General features: G+C 39.5%; 1 protein-coding gene across 1 annotated transcript in view; it reads right to left on the reverse strand.

Annotated features, from left to right (window-relative positions):
• Positions 1–1,882: 1,882 nt before the first annotated feature.
• Positions 1,883–23,157, reverse strand: part of ANXA2 (annexin A2) — a 57,567-nt gene continuing 36,292 nt past the window's right edge. The window contains exons 5-13 of the mRNA XM_036736155.1: positions 18,651–18,764; positions 14,552–14,642; positions 13,373–13,452; positions 10,339–10,398; positions 8,277–8,370; positions 6,984–7,079; positions 6,261–6,319; positions 5,027–5,149; positions 1,883–2,251 (exon numbers count right to left, since the gene is read on the reverse strand). Of these exons, the coding sequence (XP_036592050.1) occupies positions 2,192–2,251; positions 5,027–5,149; positions 6,261–6,319; positions 6,984–7,079; positions 8,277–8,370; positions 10,339–10,398; positions 13,373–13,452; positions 14,552–14,642; positions 18,651–18,764 (777 nt within the window). The 3' untranslated portion in view covers positions 1,883–2,191. The remainder of the gene's footprint in view (positions 2,252–5,026; positions 5,150–6,260; positions 6,320–6,983; positions 7,080–8,276; positions 8,371–10,338; positions 10,399–13,372; positions 13,453–14,551; positions 14,643–18,650; positions 18,765–23,157) is intronic.

Genomic DNA, 23,157 nt, shown 5'->3' on the forward strand with positions numbered 1-23,157 from the left:
ATGTAGTCACACAGAAGAAATCAGGCTTCAGGCTTTTTTCAATAAATAGAATGAACAACAAGAACTCAGTGGCTATGGCATGTTCTGCCTCATTGCTAGGAGACATTGGAAACTGCACCCTCTCAGTAGGGCTTTCCTTTTGGTTGTTGATGGGAAAAAAGTCAAATAAACCAACGTGAATAAAAAGCCAAAGCACTTTGTCAAAAGAAAGCCAGAGTCATTTAAAGACCAAAAATGAGCTTAAAAGCTTTCTGTCCCCAGATCATTTTTCTTCCTAATGAGCTTGGCCTCACCAGTATCGGCAAGGGCAGGGAGCAGGAAGGGATGTTTTTTCCAAGACTGACCACAAACCTGATTCATATGCATATCTTTCTTATTAGGTGATATAGATCTAGGCAAAATCCCCCAGAAAGTTGGGTGGACTCCCGACTGCATTGAAAGATTTCCAGGAGTACATGGACAAATCACACAGGATGAAAATGCCAAAATGGACTATGGTCTGCATCACTGGGGAAAGCATCCGCAATGATGGGATCACAGTTCCAACAAAGGACATAAACATTCTGCATGGGTATTGTCAGAAAAGGAGGCATCACAAACCTTAATATATGTCAAGAATATTAGGAACACCCTATTTTCCAGAGCCCAGGAAGCAAGCTGTGCCCTGAGCCTGGCATAACAACAATCCTTTGTGCTCATCCTCTGGATGATCTCACCCTCTGGCAAAATCACATAATTATTGTATTGCTTTGACCAGCACCAGGTGTTCTCTGAGCTCAAACACGGGACAAGCTTGGACCAGGACCCATGTTCTGGTCACGAAGCCCTGCTATGAATGAAATTTGTCTCATTGTTGCTCTTACTCCTCATTGCCAGGGCTATAGCTCACTGTGTAGTCATAGGTATAAATATTGAGATCTCCCATTGCCTCAGGTGCATCCTTCCCACACAAGGGGCAGGGCCCCCAGCACAATGTCTAATTTCCCTCCTTGCTCATAAGCTATTTCCCTCACTTTGAAGTTAAATGTCTGTTTGATTCCTGACTCTGCTGTGTCTAGCCTGCTTTGTTTGGCTCTGGCCATCCACACATTAGAAGCCAGTTCAGTCAGCTGACGTTAAAAATAGGTTTATATTATTGTTATTATATGAAACGTAAGGAGCTATAGAAACGTAAGCTATTATGATGATGGTCAAAGTATGTGCTCATATTCATTTCACTGCAGAAAGAAAAATCTAAAGAAGTCATTTGGCCAACCCCTCCATCAAATAGTATTTTACACTTTAATCAGTAGTCTTTAAATTTTTGTTTGGGGATATTTCAGGTAGGGGAAGGTAGAGGAGAGCAAAAACAGGGAAGGAAGGAAGAAAGGAAGGAAGGAAGTATAGGAGGGAGGGAGAGAGGGAAGGAAGGGAGGAAGGAGAAAGAAAAGGAAGAGAAAGAGTGAGAGGGATTGCAAAGGAGGGGAAAGAGTATGAGACAGAAAGGCAGGCAGATAGAACACAAAAAGAAAAGAATCCAAGATTCCTATACATACAATTGGCCTGTAAGTGCAACGTCACCAAGGTAAGAAGGTAAGTTGGCCCCCTCCCAATTCCACATCCAGCTCCCAGGCACATATCCAAGTTTTGTGACATCTTTGCTCTTTCAAGACTATCCTTGATTTCACCTTATGTAAAAATTCTGCAGGGCCAGGGATGTTGTTACTGATAATGATTTGGCCTTCCTTGGTCATCACCCTTCCTGGGAAGGCTAAACATTCCTGCTAAACATTTGCCCACAGGATTACTGAATAGAGAAAGCAACAATGTTGGATAATCCCTTTCAAAAGGTGATCTATTAGTTTTTACTTCTGTATTTGAAAGCAAAGGCAACAAGACTAGCTTTTAAAGTAAAAATTCAGTTTATTTGTCTTTTGACGACACAGGACACAAGCCAAGTGTTTCACATCAGAGATTTCACTTCCATTCCCTTGGAATGTTCATTCCTTTGGCTAGAGGAAAGACAAGCAATGCATACATGGCTAAAAAAAAGTACAAGAAAGCAAATAACATCACCCTAATAGGGACTAATACGAGTTACAGTTAGTTGCAAGTTACCACAAGTTGATTTTCTAAAATTACAAGGGGGAAGAGAAGAAAGCATTGTTTCTGGCTATTACAACTGCTTTGGTCATTTCTTTCCACATGGCTTTTAGTCATCTCCTCCACACAGATACAGAAGCGCCTTCTGGTAGTCTCCTTTTGTGTCTTGCTACAATGTCATGCAAGAGAAAGAAAAGGAGATGTTAGAACACAATAAAGGGCCCAAGAAATGTGGTAAAAAATGCCCCAGATATAGGCCCTCCCCAGCACACAGCTAAAGCAAGCCCAGGAATCACAGAGTAATTCAGACAAATAAGACTATCTCAACTAATGAATTTAGATTCAGGGAAGTAGGTATGAGCCCATCCCAATTTTACAGCATTATTCGATTCCAATCCCTGATGATAAAAGTCACTGAAAGGGGCAATTAAGTATTTAAAGACATTAAGGAATAAAGAATGGAAAATAAACCAATAAAAAAGATAAACCTTTAGTTAATTTGATTTAAAAAAAGAAGAAAACTGTATTTCCAGTATAAAAAAAATGAAAAAAGTGAATTAACCACCAATGAAGAGGAAATTAAAACAATAATTAGGAACTATTTTCCCCAACAATATGCCTATAAATTTGACAATCTTAGTGAAATGGATGAATACTTACAAAAATACAAATTGCCCAGATTAACAGAAGAGGAAGTAAAATACTTAAATAACCCCACATCACACCTGTCAGATTGGCTAACATGACAAAACAAGAAAACTATAAATGCTGGAGAAACTGTAGGAAAATTGCAACACTGACACATTGTTGGTGGAGCTGTGAACTGATCCAACTATTTTGTAGAGCAATTTAGAACTATGCCCAAAGGGCTATAAAAATGTGCATACCCTTTGACCCAGCAAAACCACTTCTAAGGCTGTATCCCAAAGAGATCATACAAATGGGAAAAGTACCCACATGTACAAAAATATTTCTAGCAGCTCTTTTTGTGGTGGCAAAGAATTGGAAATCAAGGGATGTCCATCAATTGGGGAATGGCTGAACAAGTTGTGGTATATGAATGTAATGGAATACTATTGTGCTATAAGAAATGATGAGCAGGAGGACTTCAGAAAAACCCGGAAAGACATATATGAACTGATGCTGAGTGAGGGGAGGAGAATATTGTACACAGTTACAGCCACCTTGTGCAATGACTAACTTTGATAGACTTGGCTATTCTCTGCAATGCAAGGTTCTAAGACAACTCCAAAAGGTTCATGATGGAAAATGCTATCCACATCCAGAGAAAGAATTACAGAGTCTGAATGCAAATCAAAGCAGACCATTTGCTCTCTCTCTTTTTTTGATTTGTTTTGTTTCTTCTTTCTCATGTTTCATTCCATTGGTTGTATTTCTTCTTTACAACATGACTGATATGAAAATACATTTAATTTGAATGTATATGTAGAGCCTATGTCAGATTGCACGCTGTCTTGAGAAGGGGGGAGGGGAGAGAAAATTTAAACCCAAAAGCTTGTGGAACTAAATGTTGTAAACTAAAAGTAAATAAATAATTTTTTTTAAAAAGAGTGGAAAATAAATAGAATCTAAGGCCAGAGGAACTTTTTAAAATGTGTTTCACAATCTAGCAGCATTTAACTAGGTCATGGAAATTATGCCCAAGATAGATGAATCAGAAGTTGGCAGGGGATAAAACAGAAGTATGGAGTTTTGTGCCTTGAACATTGCTGGGGTGGCTGACATGGACACCCTGATTGAGATTTTGGTCCTGGTGTCTTGTCACAGCTGTGCTCTGTGAAGGTCAATACACCCTGCTCCTTTGGCCTTGCAAGTCATTCCATAACACAGTGGTAAACGTGAATGTTCCAGACTGAAAACAAATGCGGTTAAATGATCTCATGCGGCAGGAAAAAAAAAAATGCCTTGTTCCTAGGGCAGCCAAGCCAGCCGATGATGAACTTATCTGAAATCGGGGGCCACTAATAGAGATTTTTTTTGCTCTCTCTCAATTGCGCCTGAAGGTGGATTCCTAGAATCGTTTCTGGGATAAACTGATGGTAACTAACTCTCTAATCTCTTCCTAAGTTGAGGTGAAAGATTTTACAGAACCTCTCATGGAAGACTTGGGTATACTATCCATCTCCAAATTCCTCTGTGTTAATTGCTGTTTCGCTAAAAAAAAAAATACTGAATCTTCCTGGAAGAGCACTTACAAAGGTGGTCTTAGTATCCCAATGGCACAGGGATATTATTCCTTTATATATTAACTCCCTATTCACTCAGAATCATGGGATATGTTTTGATTTGCCTTGGGAATAGGTTATTGTAGTTGACTGACTGAATATTCTGGTTAAATGAGAGTTGTCATAATATACAGTATTACAAATTTCCAAATTGGTGGAAAATAATAAAATATACTTCAAATGAAACGTAATGAATCCCTCTTTGATGATCCAGCAGGCACCTGAGGAGCCTGAAAGGCCCATCGCTATCTAAATCAGTTATCACCGTCAAGGACTATAGATACAGCCAAATTTATGCCAGCCAGAAGGCTAACGGTTTGGTTCTTCTCTCGTTGCTGTTGCTATTATTATTACGTAAGTCCACAACAGAAAATTGTCAGCTGTTTGGTTCCCAAAGAATTAGCATGTGGACTATAAAACAATTTTTCTTCTTTTAAGTTATTTGTATTTTCAATAAAGCAGAGTTTATTGTATTTTCTACAAGACCTTGGCAGGGAAGAACCTTGAGGCCTACAAAGAAAACTGTTCATGTTTAAGAGAAAGAGGATGGAGCTAATTAAAACAATTTCCTCCAATGTAAAAAGTGAAATGGCATTCCTCCGCCACCTCCCCAGGAAGCCCATATGACAATCCAGCAGAAAAAGGCTCTCAGCAGTAAGCATACAAAGCAAGTCAGAGGTACACGCTTCCAGACTTACCTGGATGAAGTAATACAGAGATTTTCCATACTTCCTCTTGAATTCAGATCTAATTTTCAGCATGTCCACCTCACTGCGGGAGACCATGATCCTGATCAGGACCTTGTCGCGGGTCCCCTTGCCCTACAGTCAAGTTTACATCAGAAGTTACAATTCACTGAAAACATCATCATCAAAAAACAGTTGAAAGGGTCTGCTTGCACATGGAAGGGTGCTAGGTCCCTCACAAAAGACTCGGCCCTTGACAAATAGAAGGGCAAAATCATTTTACAAAGAAAAATGAGCTTCTTGAAAATTAAAGCATGCCAGGATTAAACAGATTCAAAAACCCACTGCATTTATTCATTGATTTTGTTGTTGTTGTTGAGGCAATTGGGGTTAAAGTGACTTATCCAGGGTCACACAACCATTAAGTCTTTGAGGCTAGATTTTAACTCAAGTCCTCCGGAATCCAAGGATGCTGCTTTAACCACTGCACCACCTTGCTACTCCCATTCATTCACACCTATTATGGAGGTGTGACACTATGTAATATGGAAGACATTATCTCTGCCCTGAGGAGTTTACCCACTAATTAATAAGGGAGATAAGATATATACAAATACAAGTTATATGATGGGGTGTATGAGTACAATCAAGAGTAAATGTTGGAGGAGTCCATTTCATTTCTGAGAGATATTCTAAGGTGATAAGGGAAAGCTTTAAGGAAGAGGTGTGAGTGGATATAGGTTTCAGAATGATGGGGAGAAAATGGAAGTGGAGACAATCCAAGCTAAAAGAACAGCCAAAGTGTGAGGCAATTTAGGGAACAGCAAATAGAACAGATTGAATGAAAAAGAAGGCTCATGCCCTATAAGGCACAGGTGATAGACAAGTCGAAAAAGTTGGGGCCTCATGGTAGAGGACCTTGAACACTACGATAAGAAAGTTGTACTTTACTCTGTAAGCCATAGGGAAGTGGGGGACTAATGATCAACAAGGCACTTCCCCTCTTTCATGTTTGCTTTCTAAGTTTTTTTTTAAATAAACACTCAACATGGGATAGCTGTAGTTCGTATGACATTTCACAAATACACCAAAGCTGGAACCCCTGATTCCTGGCTCTATGCAATGACTCCCTTCCTTTATCAGAGGCAACATACTTTTTGAGAAATCACAAAAAAAAACCTGGGGTCATGGAAAAGAAGAGAGGCCAAGCAGCAGAACTCTGAACTGAGTAACCAGTTGCTCTTACCTTCATGGAGTCATAAAGTCGGTCAGCAAAATACAAGGGTTTGTTCTGAATGCACTGGACTACAGAAAGAAGAAACTGTCAGACTTTTGGTGCCACTGCTTATCTATCTACAAATCCTAAGAGTGAAATGGTCTTATCCCTGCTGGGTAAACTAGAAAGGATTATATCACAAAATGGGTTTGCTTTACTAAAATATATTTGAAAGTAGGAATGTCTGATGGGGATCAAAAAATTGTACGTGTTTATCCCAAGACTGACACTAATCACCAAAGATGCCTAAAATCAGGGGATACAGATGATGTATAGACAGTGAAAATCTCTTTCAATAATAGGGTCCTCTCTTCTTTGACCTATCATTCTCCCTTCTCTTCCTGCACCTCACCTCACCCTCCCCCACCCCCAAGCTTTCTGGTCCTACTATAACAAGTCTCTGTCAATTTAATGTCCTCACATAATATCCACAAATTGAGATAATGGGTATAAAAGTGCTTTAAGGAATGGAATGTACTACATATAACAGAAGGTGGCATGATGGTGATGTTGATTATTCAAAGCCATGGTGGAGAAAGCTCCTAAATCACAGTTCTTTTTTCTTTCTTCCGTGCAAAAATCATTCACATTCAGAAAAAGAATCATCTAAGTTGGAAGGGCTGATGAAGTACTAAGACTTCAGGACTGTTCAGGGAAGGCTAAAATGGAACCATGGAACACATATTTGCTTACCCAGGTTAAGGAAGGCGTTTTCCAGGTCTCCCTTGACCTCTTTCTTGATACTCTCCAGCATGTCATAAGGGCTGTAACTCTTGTACCTTTCAAATACTGTAAGAAGTACAAAAAGAATTAGAAAAACAGAAGCCATCAACACATCAAACAAAAATTATCAATCAGTTGCATCCTGGGGGCAGAGTATTTATTCAACAAGTGTCAAGCACCTACTACATACCAGACACTGGACTAGGTGCTGGGGACAGAAAGACAAAGACAAAAACAAAAACAGTTCTTGTCCTTAAGGTGTTAATATTCAACTGGGTAGTAGACAGACGGACAACTGGGTTCAAGACCTGTCCCTGATCCGGACTAGGTGAGTGACCACTTTTAGCTCTTAGAGTCCCAGGAAACTCGAAGTTACAGGGAAGTTGTAGACCTGCATCCATGGAGGGAGTTCCCATATAAGGGAGGGAGCTACCATTTAGGGGAGGGAGTTCCCATAAAGGGGAGGGAATTCCCTATACTGATGAAATCAAAGGTACCAATTCATAAAAAGGTACTACTATCAGAAAGATCTGATACAATTTATGATTTTAAAAGCTTGCTCACCCATCTTCCTTCCACAAAAAAAAATGAGTTCATTGCACAGTGAAAGCAGCTAATTCAATATATGTAGGTAGGTAAGAGAGAGCACAATCATAGGATCATAGAGTTCGGGCTGAAAGACGAACCAGAAGTCATCTAGTCCAAATCTCTCATTCTATAGATGAGGAAACAGAGTTCCACTTAGGTTAAGTGACTTGCCCAGACTTCCACAGCTAGTAAATATCATGTGATGGATTTAAAAGCAGACATGCTAGGCTTCGAGCTCAGCCCTTTATCCAGGCGGACATGCTGCTTCTCTCTGATAATGTCTGGCCAGTTTTCTTCTATTTCTTTGTAGTGCAAAAATTTATGATTTATGTACTGAATGTTTTATTCAAGGTGCTAAAAATGGAAAAGTGGAAAGAAGAATGGGAAAAGAGGCAAAGTAACTCTGACACCTGACATATTTTTGGGTGGAAAAGGCCAAAAATGGTGGGGCCGGTAGGAATGGAAGCTAGGTGCCTAATAAGTGCTTGATTGGCTAATGGGAATGAGGGAGAGTGAGCAGACAGATGAGAGGGTAAGTAAAAGATGGAATCATACCACCAAAATCCTGCTTCACCATGGCCCTCTCTCAAACCCTGGCATCATGATCATATGTGAGATAAGCCTTAAGGACAAAATCTAACTTGGATCATATATTAGAAAATGTGGGCACAGTACCTTTCTGGAGATGGCAAACGCTCCTCTCAGTCATAATACTGATCCACTTAGGGACATCAGTTCCCTTCCTCTTCACTCCTGCATCATAGAGTTCCTGTAGGCAAAATCAAAGCAGAGAGAATTCAAGTCTCATTAAGCAAAGCATCATATTAACCTAACACAGACTTTATGTTAAAAAAAATCCTCAAAAACCAAACCAGAAGAAAACCTTATGATACAGACCCAAGTCAAAATTTGTGATTTCTATCTGTGGTTCATTCATTTCTTGGTGGTTTCCCTCAGGCATAAAGGGGGTAGATCCTGGCTTCCTTTAAGATACAATGCCTTTAAATGCCACCTGCTATAGTACGAATTTTTCAGTCCTCTCTCCCGGCCCACACCCCAAGATGCTAGAGCATTCCCTAAGATTTCCCTCTATTTTCTCTATAAGTATCTTACATGTAAGTTAATTTTTACATTTTCTCTCCCCCATTAAAATGAAATCTCCTTGAATGCAGAGATTATCTTCACCTTTCTTGATATCCACAGTGTCTGACATATTATAAACACTTAATAAATGCCCATTAAGTGATTGATTATTCACAAAAAGAACATAGGTCTTAAAGAAGGTTTTCCTTAGAGAACTTCTGTCCACATGTATTTTTGTTGTTCAGTCGTGTCCGACTCCTTGTGACCCCATTTGGGGTTTTCGTGACAGAGACACTGGAGTTGTTCACCCTTTCCTTCTCCAGCTCGTTTTACAGATGGGAAAACTGAGGCAAATAGGGTTACGTGACTTGCCCAGGGTCACATAGCTAGCAAGTGTCTGAGGCCAAATTTAAACTCATGAACAAGTGTTCCTGGCTCCAGGCCTGGCACTCTAACCACTACCACCTAACTGCCCCTGACCACATATAGTAAGTGGCAAGCAAATTCGAATAGTAACACACTGATCAGCCCTTTCTTATGGGACTTTTGTCAGTCTTTTTGCAGTATAAGGACCTGTCAACATTGGTCAACTGCCTCCCTGCACCACACTCGTGGGCGATCTTTAATGTTGGAATATTTCTGCCACTGAAACCACAGAACAGGCAAAAGGAACTTCAATATTCTACCAGTTATGATTTTCAAATGTCAATATTTCAAATTTTGATATTCAACTTCAAGAAAAGGGATACTTAGCTTGGATAATATGTGAAATTTTTTATTCAATTAATAGGTTTCCTTTGTAATCCTATGTATTTTATTTTATGCATTTAAAAAATATTACTTTAAGAAGGGATCCATAGGCTTCACCAGACTGTCAAAGGGATCCGTGACACAAAAAAGTTAAGAAGGTCTACATTAGAAGTGAGTATTAGCCCAGGTCTAGACTTCCAAAATATCCAGGGGTAATAGATGGGAATAAACAAGACACATTAGTACACAGAAGGCAGGGGATGGGGTAGAAAAAAGAAGGGAAAGAGAAAGGGGGGGAAGGAAGAAAGGGATGGAGGGCCAGTGGGAGAGAGGGAAGGAAAAAAGGAAGAAAAGAAAAGAGGGAGAGAAGTAGGGGTGAAAGAAAGGAGGGACAGAAGAAGTCTAGATCATTTATAAACCAAGAAACATAACAATGCTGTCTATCTGAATACCTACAAGAAAAGACAGCACCCTATTACTATTTTTCAAAGTATCTGACCCATCTTCACTCTCTCAGCTTCTCCTAAGAGTGATTTGTGTCATATATTTAATTCTTAAGTAAAAATGAACCCTTTTTGTGTTTGAAAGAATTCTTAGACTTGCTTTGAAATAAAGGTAACATTGCACTATTGCCAACCACTTTGTCAACTCCTTACCCTCAAGAGTACCCTCATCTTCTACTTCTCTCCATATTAAATGCCTAACATACATAGAGCATTTTGCAAACCTAAAGCACTATATAAATGCTAGTCCTTATTAATAATTACTGTTATTATTTATTTTATTATTTATTATTTATATAAATAATCATCATTATTACTATTACATGAGCCTCTGGAGCACATACACTTTAATAAGGCACTCCTAGCAAAAAGCTGTCATTACTGGCTATACTATCACTTACCCGAGCATCCTGGTCAATCAGCTCATAATCAATCACAGAGCCATCCTCTGCCCGTCTGCCCTGTAAAAAAAAATCATATATGAAATTCATAAACATAATTTATCATAAACTTAAAACAAATTACAATTTCCCCTTAGTTCCTATAAGCTTATGTGTGCTAATTAAACATTCACTTTGAACAAATGCTATCTAGAGTTTTCAAGTTCAAGCAAAAGATGCTCACTACAAGCAGTATTTTTAAAAATAGTGGGGGTAGAGGCGGACAAGAAGATGTTAACAGACCAGACCTTGAAAGATACTATTTCCTATCTCTCCAAAATGAAGCAACATTCACTATGATACACAATGTGGAACACATAAGTGAAGGCAAGAAGCACCACCCTTCATTTCTTAGATAAGGAAGTTGAGGCTCAGAGAAGTGAAGATGACCTGTCCAAGGTCATGCTAGTCTCAAGGAGAAGAATCTGAATTTGAACTCAGTTCTCGGATTCTAAAACCAGGGCTCTTTTCATTATACCATACTGCCTCATAAGATAAGTTAGATGCTTTTAAGTAGCCTGTACTCTAATTAAGAAAACAAAAGGAGAATAATTAAGTGTAAAAGCATTTGAGTGTTGAGGAAGTACAAAGAATTCTGGCAAACACAGAAACCACAGTGAGATGGCACAAACAAGGAAGGCTTTATGCAGGCTGACTACTGTCATAGATTCCTACCTAGTCTCCCTGACCCCCATTTCCCTTTTTCAGTCTATCATTTTGTCTTTCAGTCTATCATGACCTCTCCTATCATTGACAAAGCTGTCAAAGCTAGCTTCCTAATTTATAAGCTCTATAATGTCACTCCCCCTGCTCAAAGACCAAGATGTTCTCCATGGTTCACAGGATAAAATATAAACTTCTTAACTTAGCATTTAAGGACCCTACAATATGATTCCAACCTATCATTCCAGCCTCGTTCCATGCCACTTCTATCCTTCCTACATTTGTGCCAAACTAACTTACTAGCCTTTCCTTGATCTTGTCCTGCCTCCTCCTATCTGAATGCATTTCTATTCGCAAACACCCATTCCTGGAATGGACTCCCTCCGGATCACTGCCTGCTGAAATACTTTATCTTCCTTCAAAATGTAATTCAAGTGTTAGCCAGAGGCATGCTGGAGCCAGCTCTAAGGGCCAAAAGCTATGTTTTCAGTGTGAGCATTTACACCTTGGAAACTGGCAAATGCTACAAACCAGGGCTTGAGTTATGTGGTTTCTTTATTATCTACACTCAAAAAGCTATGGGGAAAATATCAATAAAGCAGATTAAACTTAGCGTATATCGGAACTTTTTTCCTCCAGAAAGCCAGTTGTTAAATATTTACCAGCACACCACCAGGTGCCATCTATTTCACAAAACCTTCCCAGATAACAATGCTCTCTCTCCCATCTCTCACCCTTCTCTGTCTCATCTCTTCTATATATTTATAACATTCTAACTGGTATTGCAGTTAAAATTCCCCCTCCCTACTATATTAGAATCTCTTGGAAGACAGAGAGCATCCACTTTTCATTTCTGAAACCTCAAACGCCTATCACAAGGCTGGTTCCCAGAACAACAGACTTTTCAGCACTTTCCAAATCTGCCTGTTGAACAGTAAAGGCGCTGTGATTCACAACAATACCGAGAGCAATCACATATCTATAACATACTGGAGCGTCCTCAGGACCTAACACATAGTAGCAGATAAATAAATCTGTGGGAAATGGGATGGAGTGTTAGACCCTAAAGGATGGACAGAACTGGAAGGAAGAGCAAGATAAAGTAGGTCTGAGCACGTTATTACAGTGACAAGACCAGACTTCCTTAAATAATGTTTTGAACTAGATATGTAATTTTTAGTGATATAGGGTACTCATACTAAGAAAACTCCCTCTACTCATGCAAACGGGAAACTAGTCTGCAACCTAGAGTCTTACAGAGTTTCCTGAGACACTGGGAAGTTAAAGTAACTTGCCCAGGGACCCATACCCACTACATGTCAGAGATATGAACCTAATTCTTCCCAACTGCAAGGCTGACTCTGCCCACCAAACTACACTGCTTCCCAATATACTGTCTAGAGTAATAAATGCTGGAAAACAGGGATGGATAAGACGGGTGGGACCAGACTGTGTGGGGTCTTGAGAGAAGAGGAGGGAGAGCAAAAGGAGTTTTGACTTTGATGTAGATTTTGTAGGTTTGAATGTCATGTATATAGATTTTGTAGGTTTGCATGTAGATTTGATGATGGCATTTCTTGAGCACATGCTTGATATGACAAAAGTAACATTTGAGAAAGATTAATCTGATACACAGGCTAAAGTGTAGATAGGAAACTAGAGTCAGAAAGCACAGCCAGGAGGCTGTTAGGAGATGATAAGCATGTGTAGTAGGGTCCGAAATGCACCACACTAATCATTTCATTCTGACGGTCCTAGGGAAACTAACTTCAATTCCCTCCACTGGTTCTTAGGCTTTTAAATTGCATCCTCAACACAATTCAGGCTTATAGGTGATAATACTTTGCATTTCAACAATGCCTTGTACTTGCATTTTCAAACTGATTTACAACCACCAACAACACTAAGCACAGGACCACATGTGTAAATCCTCCCAGATGTGTATAGCTGTTCCTTTCTCTCCTAAGGAGTGAGTTTAAGTGAACTGGATGAAAATGCACAACCCCGTGAGGGGGCTTTGGGAGCCCACCTGGAGAGAGGCAAAGTGATCTTCCTAAAGTCACCCCAGCAAGGGCTGGCAAAGCCTGGTTGGGCCTCAGGAGTTACTTATTCCCCTTCTGTTCCCCCAGTCCACTAGCCCAGGCTGTTTCTCAGGATAAGAAATCCTATTATATGAAAATGACAACTCTGCAGTGACAGTATAAACCTACTGTCAGGAAAGCAGCAGGCCCTGGAGGATTTAGTTAATTCACTCCCCGTCATGAAATGAGGCAGGGACTGACCAAGGGAGTTAGAGGAACAAGGGCAGAGAAATACGCTGAAAGAAACTAACCTTTGCCAGGGCAACCATCAATTTGCGGAAGTCACCAGAAGTGTCCGAAATAATGTCCTTCTCCAACTCTGTCTTGTACACTTGAAAAGAAAGTCAATAGGTTTTTATATTTCCTGCCTCCTCGCCTACCCTCCTACCAACCCCTGTTGTTCTGGCTCATGCCAAGGCTTTCACATGCCTGACCTAACCTGAATAATGAACATATCATATACATCAATGTCCCCTACCCCTAAATCAATACCTAATTATTAAGAAAGAAGCCTTTTATCCTCTTGGAGTCAGAACTGGTTTGTCACTTTTGGTAACAAGGGACTGACAGAGTTGAGTCAAGGTTGAGATTAACAAGCTTACTTCCAGTCAAACTTGAATTATCTGTGGCATGGAAAACTAGATAGCTTCAGCAAATGGAATTTTCATATACCACAAAAATGTTATTTCATCCTGCCGACCAAATCTTTTTTCCCCCTAGCAATCAGGGTTAAGTGACTTGTCCAGGGACAAACAGCAGTGTCTGAGACCAGATCTGAACTCAGGTCCCTCTTGCAGAGCTCTCTACCAACACATGTTGGCCCCTTCTCTACAACTTCTGTTGTTTAGTTGTTTTCAGTCACATCTGATTCTCCATGACCCCAGTGGTGTCTGAGGCTGGATTTGAACTCAAGTCCTCCTGACTCTAGGACAAGCATTCCGCCACCCACTGTACCACCTAGCTTCCCCTCTACAACTTATGTTCTTAGAATTCTGCTTATAGCACTGCTGAGAAGTTAAGTAACTTGTTCATGGAACCACTGTGTATCAAAAGCAAGACTTGAACCCCGGTCTTTCTGATTGTGAGGCAAATATCTACTATGCCCTGCTGCCTCTGATATAGCTACTTATAACAATGCAACATTAGTTATTTTTTGTTTTATCTACTTTCCCTTCTGCCTACTCTCAAGACATGCAGAGAAATGCCCAAAAATCAGGAAATGGGGCAGAAGCAAAATGTTTGGGTAAGTCAAAAAAAAAAAAAAACTAATACATTTTGAAAGGTTTCTCCCCAGAATAACTAACTAAAGGCATGGGCTATTTAGCAAAACTTCATTCTAGCCATCTCGCTGTCCCACTTTTCCATTATATATTCTGGAAAACTGGACTGAAGAGGTTTAACATAGTTACAGAAACAGAGAGCTCACTTACTTTCTCTGTAGACCTTGTTAATTTCATACAGCTCCTGGTTTGTCCGCGAGCAGATGATCTCAATGAGGGAATCTTCATCGGTACCCAGGCCCTGTGACAGCAGATCAGAATTAGGGAGGAGTGGTACTGGAAGCCATAAAGGTCTACATGCTCATAATCACACAGTTACTTCTGTCTCCTTTGGTATTTGTGAATCACATGGCCATAGTAAGAGAAACCTGCATTGACTCCATTATCTCCTCTCCCCATTCTTTTTTCTGTCTTTCCAAGAGTGAATCTGGACAGTTTTCCTCAGATACTCATGTTATCCTCCATCCCTTAAAAAGTGTTTCTCAGTCATTTTAAGCAAAAGGAACACAGGCGATGTTATGGTATCACCCACAACTAAACTGTTAGATTCAAATAAACCTTTATGCCAGAAAAAGCTATGTGACCAAACAAGCTTTAAAATGAAAAATTGGATGAATGTTAAAAATGTTATACTTGCATTGCCTTTTCCCCTTAATTATTATGCACTCTTCAGGCATTTTAGGAGCAAAAAGAAATAATGAAGTGTCAAATAAAGCCAGACACCAACATTTTATTAAGGAGTAAGAATTGGAGAGATGATGTATTCAAATTTAATACATACACTTTTGATTTAGCCAGACTGGTTGAAAGGACATGATGAAACATGTATTTCAAAGCCTGCTTTGTGATCAAAGTCAAGATTTAATAATCAGGTCCTTGAATACTTGCCATTCTGTGAAGCTAAAGTAAAACTGAATATAAAAATATTGCTTTGAACTACACAGAATGAGTACTGTTGAAAATGTAAATCAATTATAAGGTGTTAATACAATAAGAAAATTACTTATCCACATGAAAAGAGTGTCAGCTATTAATTAAACTCTATTAGAGTTCAGCTGCCCCCCAGATATGCTCAAGTACCATGTGCTAAGCCTTGGGCAATTGGTCAATGGTTAATTTTAAATTTTGAACTTAATCTGTTTCGCCAGCTAAGACCTCTACCTACAGGATTTCAAGATGTCAAGATGTCTTATTAAGACTCTGACATTCGGTAAAGCAAAAACTTCCTTCCTAAAATTCTGTGCCAACCGAAAGGGCATGAGGTAAACAACCATTTATCTTTCACAAAACATCCCTACTTCTACACAAATAAGTAGTGGAAAATGAGGATCAAGCGACTCATGACACAATTTGGATAGTATCTTTTCATTTTTAAGGTTGATAGAAATGTGGACCACAACAATGAAGCCCTTTACCGCTGTCAGTTTGCTCAGTCTTACGGATGAGAGAAAAGCAAGGACCTTAACAAGGTACATGTTTGTTTCTATTATGTGAACTTAACCTGTGCAATCTCTGAACTCTCAAGGTTGAAATGTTTCTGGAACATCAATAGAGCTTATAAGTCTTGGGTTAACTTGGAATACTTCAAAAACTAAATAACAGCTTGGGTTTTTCACTAGGCTGCCCACGATTCCTGCTGCGGGGGCAATGTTGACAGAGACACACTGGGGATATTGTTGCTTCCAGAAGGTAAAGTAGAGACTGTTTTTAAAGGTGTAATTCAGCCAACATCATCATTTCAAATTTCAGTTTCCAGTGTGGGGCCCAGCCACAACAACTAATGAAAGAGCTGGAAAGGGGTCAAAGATTTTTCACTCAGTACTTCTTTTCATTGGCCTTCAGTGTCTTTGAGAGATTACAACTCTAATAAGTCCTGAGTCCTGTTTCAGCCACGAGTGTCTAGTTCCCGACCCCAGTTAAGTATGAGTATCAGCAAAATGAATTCATGATGAAAAGATTTAGCATGAAACTGCCGAATGTGCTGATGGTAAGGAAAATCCTCCATAAGGCTAAATCTTCTGTTCCTCTGTGTTTTTCCTGGCTCAAATTTCAAGGATGATATTTATCAAGAAGAATCATTAAATCTTGTTGAAATTTCACTCCTTTAAGTCATTTTGATGAACCTCAGACTGAGAGAAGGGAGTGTCTAGAGGGAAGAAGGGAGAAGAGAATGAGAAGAAGTGGGGGAAACAAGAAGAGAGGGACAGAGGAGAGAGAGAAAGCAAGAGGAGGGAGGGGGAGGGAAAGAATGAAAGGGAGAAAAACAGGAAAAGAAGGAGAGAAAGTAGGAGGGCGATACATGAGCTGAGTTTCAGCATGATAAGAAGAACAAATTTAATAATTAGATATTTATAGTGGACTTGATTTTTTAGGCTTCAGTCCCCAAGAAACACACCTTCCCTAAGCATGCTGACTCACATTCCAGTTTACTCTCCGGAGAAAAGGACTGAGCAGTGACACTGGCCACAGCTCTGGTGACAGGCCTGCAGGTTGGCTTCTTGCAATCCAGGAATATTAAAAGCCCAACAAAAGCAGTGGAGCACAGAATAAAATGAGAAATGTGCTTTTTCTTGAATTGTACAAGTTATATCTACGCGGAGCAGCAGAGGGCAGCATTTGATTATCCAAAAACCTTGCGGCTGGCCAGACCTTATGGTAACATCATATATACACTAAATGTGTGTGTGTGTGTGTGTGCGTATGTATGTGTGTATATGTGTGTACATATATATATATATATATATACACACATATATATATATATACACACACACATATATCTGTATATATACACACACATAGATACATATTCTTTCATTAACGTAAGCTATAATGATTCTTGGAACAATTCCTAATCAAACTTCTAATAATTATTTAGCAATAGACACCAAAAAGTAGTTGGTATGAGCTGTAGCTAAATGGGTGATGATGATGATGATATAATAAACTAATATTTAATTATTATGTGCCAGGCACTGTGCTAATAAGCGCTTTATAATTATTATCTCATTTGATAAAATACATATAATAAATTTGATGTAAAATTATGTCAGAAATTTACAAAGATTTGTTTGACCTCAAGAAAAAAATCCGACAGATAATTCAAACCATGGCGCATCCATGACTTGAAATCCCCAGCCACAGAAGGGCCAGTATCTCCCTACCGCTCCTACGTTAAAGTAAAAATTCTTTTCTTTAGCATTTAAAACTCTTCTCCTCCAGCCTTACTGCCTGTTACTTTCCACATACTCCAAATTTAAGCCAAACTGGCCTATTTGCTCTTCTTCATATATAACATTTCATCTCCTACCTCCATGACTTCCGCCCAAGCTGTGCCCCATGCCTAGCTTTGCTCCCTCCTGATCCTCACCTCTTAAGAAACCATAGCTTCCTTCAAGATTCTGTTCTACTCTGTTCCACATCTCTTACATGAGATGCTTCCTGAATCTTACCACATGTCCATGTGCTAATGCCCTCTCCCAGTAAATATTTTGTGCTTGTTCTCCTTTCGTTTGTATTTTCATATCTACGTTGTTTCTCACTAGCAGAATATAAATTCCTAAGGCAAGGGCTATTTCTTCTTGGTCTCTGTACCTCAAGCACATAACACAATGCCAGCCATTTAATAAATGTTGACTGAGTGAATGAATGAATTTAGAAGAATCTTTATTCCCATTCTGTTCCTAGGCTATTCTGTCAAATAAAAGGTCATCCTGGTCAAGTCACTTGTCTTCTCTAGGCCTGTTTCCTCTTGAAAATGAGGGATTCCAGACAGATTCTCTCTAAAGTTCCTTCTAGTTCTAACAGTCTACATTCTATTTTTTTTTCACTAGCAGGGAACTGGGTGATGGTGAATCTATGAAATACTAAGGCAGAGTTTTTTAGCCTCAGAGAGGACCTCCTGTGTGTCTAACTTTTACTTTAAAATCACAAAACATTTTTCAAAGGAGGAAATGTAATCAAGAAAGTAGTTTTCCAAATGGTGCAGCAATTGCCCAGGTGCCGAGCAGCAGCAGCTGGTAACTGACTTCTCAGCATCATGAAATTTCTTTAGAGTGTAAAAAAAGGAATTGAAATATTTTTGGTACAAATCCCAGGCCCTATATCTTCAGTTCATTCAAGGAAAAAAAGGTTCTAAATGGGAGAATTCAACAAAACTGAAAATCACCTAATTACACTAAGGAAGAAAAAAAAGCAATTCCCAATATTAATGGTAGACTTTTGATTTAGATTAAATCTGCTTGTTTACCTTCATGGAGGCTTTCAGCTCCGAAGCATCATACTGAGCAGGTGTCTTCAAAAGGCCCAAAATCAATGTCTCCAGGTGGCCAGATAAGGCAGATTTCAGTGCCGCTGGAAGTTCCTTTTGGGGTGGAAAATGGGAAGAAATAATGGTGAACTTACAAGTTAATAGCTAGCATTGCTTTTCAAACTTATGATTAAAAGAACGTTAAGATGAATCCATTTTTAAAGCAGGTTATTATCTCTAGATGAAACACACAAATGTTTGTTATAATATCATTTCTGTTCTGAGGCATCATGGCTGGAAGTATTTATTTTCCACTTCTCTTATCTTCCCTTCAACACAGCTAGATGCTAAAAACCCAAAGACCAGACAGACCCTTCTTTCAAAAAGCTTCCTCAAAGTCCAAGGGGGAAGATGTAAAGGGAGGTAGAGTAAGTTGTACACTGTGTTTCCCTCCTTGTCAATAAAAGGATGGGGAAATTTTACGTCATTCTTGAAAGCTGTAGTCATATCAATGAAGTCTCAGGACTTTCTGAGGTTCAAGCACCTTGTCTAATCAGGAGGCTTAATAATTAGATTAGAAAATCGCTATATAATGAAGGTTCCTACTCGAAGTCTATGATCCTATGATGCTTTCTGGCCAGGAGACTATAAAAATTTGTCAGTGGATCTTTTCTCTAAGACCCCATTCATCCTGAAGACTGAAGAAGATACAAGTAAGTCCATTCCACATTCTTTGATGCCTCATATGGGAAGTCTTATCTGTGTCTATGGAGAGGATAGTGATATCAGCCCAGGTGCCTGACACCACTCATTCAGTTAAGCCAGCCCAGAACCACACAGCTATGCTGGAGAGCATCAGATGTCATCCCAGGCTCTGCGCCTTCTAGGTCCAAAAGTCGGCCAATGCAGTTTTGCCTTGAAACCACATCCAACTGTGGGTGTCCACTGTCAACAACTGCTTAATAAGAAGACAATCAAACTCAGGAAGCTCTTGCTTCTGCATTAACTGGGGAATTACAAACTGGAGCTCCCAGCAATGGAGAACGATCCCATGCAAGGACTATGGCTAAAGATGCCTTTTTTTAGACTGCATCTCAAGGATAAGCTTAATTGCAGAGGAAAGCTATTTCTGGCACATGGCTTAGAGTAGTAAGTGAAGACAATGATGTTGGCATCATTCAACAAAAAATAACTTTAAAGAAGTTCCCTTCTTCAAATGAGTCTCTCCCTTCCTCGTCCTTCCTTTCTTCTCTCCTGCCTATGCCTTAGTCCTACCACTAGCATTCAATGGAACACCTGGAAATTACTTTGTCCCACTTAATCTGGTCAATTCCCTTCATTTTACAGAGGCTCCTGTACAAGTCCAGAACTATCATGGTCAGGTTTCCAATTAGAATAATTCTGAGGAAAGCTTCTCCTAATGATTTGTCCAAGGTCACAGATAATAAAAGGCAGAAACTAGGATTTGAACCTGGGTTCTCTGACTCCAAATGAGCATTTTTTCAATGGCACTACATGCAAATCAGTCAAAAATGAGGAATAACTTATCATTGTCTTAAAGATTACTTTTTGCTTTCTAACACTAAACTCTTTTAATTGGCATTATCTCCTCTGGGGAATAACAAAACTGAGACAGGCAATATTTTCCCCCTAGTCCGTTCTCATAGTATCTTCCCTTGTTTTTGCCCACCACTGTCTACACTTCCAGTACTACGGATATATTTATTCATCCTGTCGCCTTTACATGCAAAGGACAAAGATGCACTGCCTTTCTCACAGAAGTCTCTCTATATTGTAGGGTCCTTTTTTTTCTTAGTTTGATATCAATTTGATATAGCATGGTTTTGTTCCCAGTACTTACTCCCTCCAGAATTGTTTCAAAGTGTTTGTTATCCTTTTCATCACAGATGAAAAGTTTCCTCAGCAAAGAGAAAAGGGGTTGGAAGGGGGAGGGAGACAGACTTAAAACTGTTTCTGTAGCAGTAAGCAACTACTCACAGGTATCTAAAAGACTGGTAAATAATCCTGCCATGATCAAGGAGGTTTGCCCACCCTAGTACTAAGAGACACTAAGAATCTATATAATTGTGTGTTACTAATAGTAAGCTGTCCCTATACAGTGACATCTCTGAGGTCAATAAGCACACTCCATTGTCTATAGGGATGAGGGAGTTCCACTAGAGGGTCTCTCAGCTCTAGATCTATGACCCTTGCTCCATGCAGGGCTCAGCGAAGCTGTTTTCTTCATTCAGTCAGCTGTCTGATTAGAAATTTACACCTACTGTTCTCTACGTGTGACATGCATGCACACCAAGAAAGGGATATAGATTAAGATGGCATGTTCCGGAATAACATTCTAAAGGTGACAGTCTAAGAAAGCAACTACAAGGACATTTTCTGAAGAAAGAGGTTCTCTCCTTTAACTGAGACACAGCTCTATCCGCTCACAGATCCTTTCAGGGAGTGAGAGAAAGAAAACATGCACCCAGACTCTACCAGGGCAGATTAATAAAAGCCTAGCTCCAGAAGGAATTATAATGCATAACGAATGAAGGAAGCCAGTTCCCCTGTTTATGCCATTTCAACTACTCCAAGAGGAGGGAATGTTATCATGACTTGGCTACTTCCCAAAGGTATCTTACAGTCACATCAACCACGGTCTTTCCTCGACCCTACCAGGGACCCAGGGACCCTATTTCCCTTGCATCCAAGCACAGGTTCCTTTGCTTCATTTAGATCACTGTTAGCAGTGAAAGCCTGCCTGGGAGAAGTCAAGGGTGAGCTGCAGGAAGCTGCATTTACTACCCTGCCCAAGAATAAATCAGGTACTTTAAATAACAAGAAGTTAAAAATAAAACAGCAAGCCGTTAAAAATAAAAACTGCCAATACTACAACGAAGTAAAAGGTGAATAAGCACTTGGCTATTCCAAAACCACAGACAAAAATACACAAAACACCTTAACCAGTGGCATATATACCCTTGGATCTCTTCCCTGGTTAAAGCACCCTGGTAGATCAAATGGCTAGCTCTGCAGGCAGTTTAATGGAAAGCTTACAAATAACCTGGTAGATCTTTTGGGGGACAAAATGTCATTTTGGGATGTTTGATGCTCAGTGAGATAACAGGGTGCACTGAGAAGAACACTGGCTTTGTAGTCTGAGGTCCTGGGTTCAAATCTTAATTCTGTCATTTATTGTATATATGCCCCTGGATATGTCATTTAACCTCTTTTGGTCTTGGTTTCCTCATCTGTAAAATGAAATAGACTTAAAGGACTCTAAGGCCCCTTTCAGCCCTAAAGGCTACCATATAATTCTATGCATAGGCAAGATAATACTAAATTTTAGTCTCCCAAGCAAAAATTTATAAGCCCTTTCTCCCCAATTCTAGAAATTCTTTTTCATGTACTCTAATTAGGAGGGAAAGAGGGTTTCCACTGATGTACCCTCAAGTCCTTTAGGATCTACTTACATGGTTCTGACAGCATAAAGGAAGGAATACCATGTATCTCCAAGTGCTGCTGCCTTGGACAAACTACAGGGTATCCCTAAAGTCTGGACACATAGGCAAAAATGCATATTTTGAAATATTTGGAATATTAATAGACCTTAGTCCCCTTGACTTCTTTTTCTGGGGTATGCTAAAGGAGAAGGTGTACTCAACGAAAAACACAGATGCAACACACTTGATTGAACACACAAAGAGTGAAAGTGCTAAAATTGACGGCAATGTGGAGTTATTGCATGGAGTTCACATGAATCTTGCAAAGCGCATCACAAATGATGGAAATCATATCGAAGACGTTATTTGTTAATATTCCAATTAAATACGTCTAATTTTTCCAACCACTGTTTTCTTGTGAGTGGGGAACACTGTGGCGAGTCCTTAGTCTGGTAATGTCAGTGTATGTTATGGGTTTTTTTTAGCATGGCCATACTGTTACTGCATAATAAACTGCTTTGCCACTGAATTCAATACCAAAATAATCCAGACTCCACTATGCGTTAAAAGCTCAACATCCAAAGTTCACTTTTCTTTTATTGTTTAGACACAATGGGGATGAAGAAAAAAATTCACAGTCTGCCAATAGGCATAGCACTTGAAATTCTGTAGAATGATAATGTCATCCCTGAGACTGGTAGTGAGGCTCCTAGCATCAGTCCAGAGTTGAGAGAGACACAGCTAGTCTCTGTTGCCACTACTGTAGCATAAAAGCAACTATAGATGGTATATAAATGAATGAGCATGGCTGTGTCCCAATAAAACTTTATTTATGGATGCTGAAAAAAATATTCCAATTAAATAAAATGTTGTTGAAAATTTCATTCATTTCTTAAAAATATGCATTTTTGCCTATGTGTCCAGACTTTAGGAACACCCTGCAGTCTGACGATCTCATGTGACCCCTTGGTCTGAAACTTTGAGGGAGATCCAAAACTCTTCTCCAGAAAAGTAATCCCATGCCACCCACACTCCTAGAATAAGACCATCCTCTACACACAAAA

The sequence above is a fragment of the Trichosurus vulpecula genome, chromosome 8, assembly GCF_011100635.1.
Source record: "Trichosurus vulpecula isolate mTriVul1 chromosome 8, mTriVul1.pri, whole genome shotgun sequence".
In the NCBI taxonomy this organism is placed as follows: domain Eukaryota; kingdom Metazoa; phylum Chordata; class Mammalia; order Diprotodontia; family Phalangeridae; genus Trichosurus; species Trichosurus vulpecula.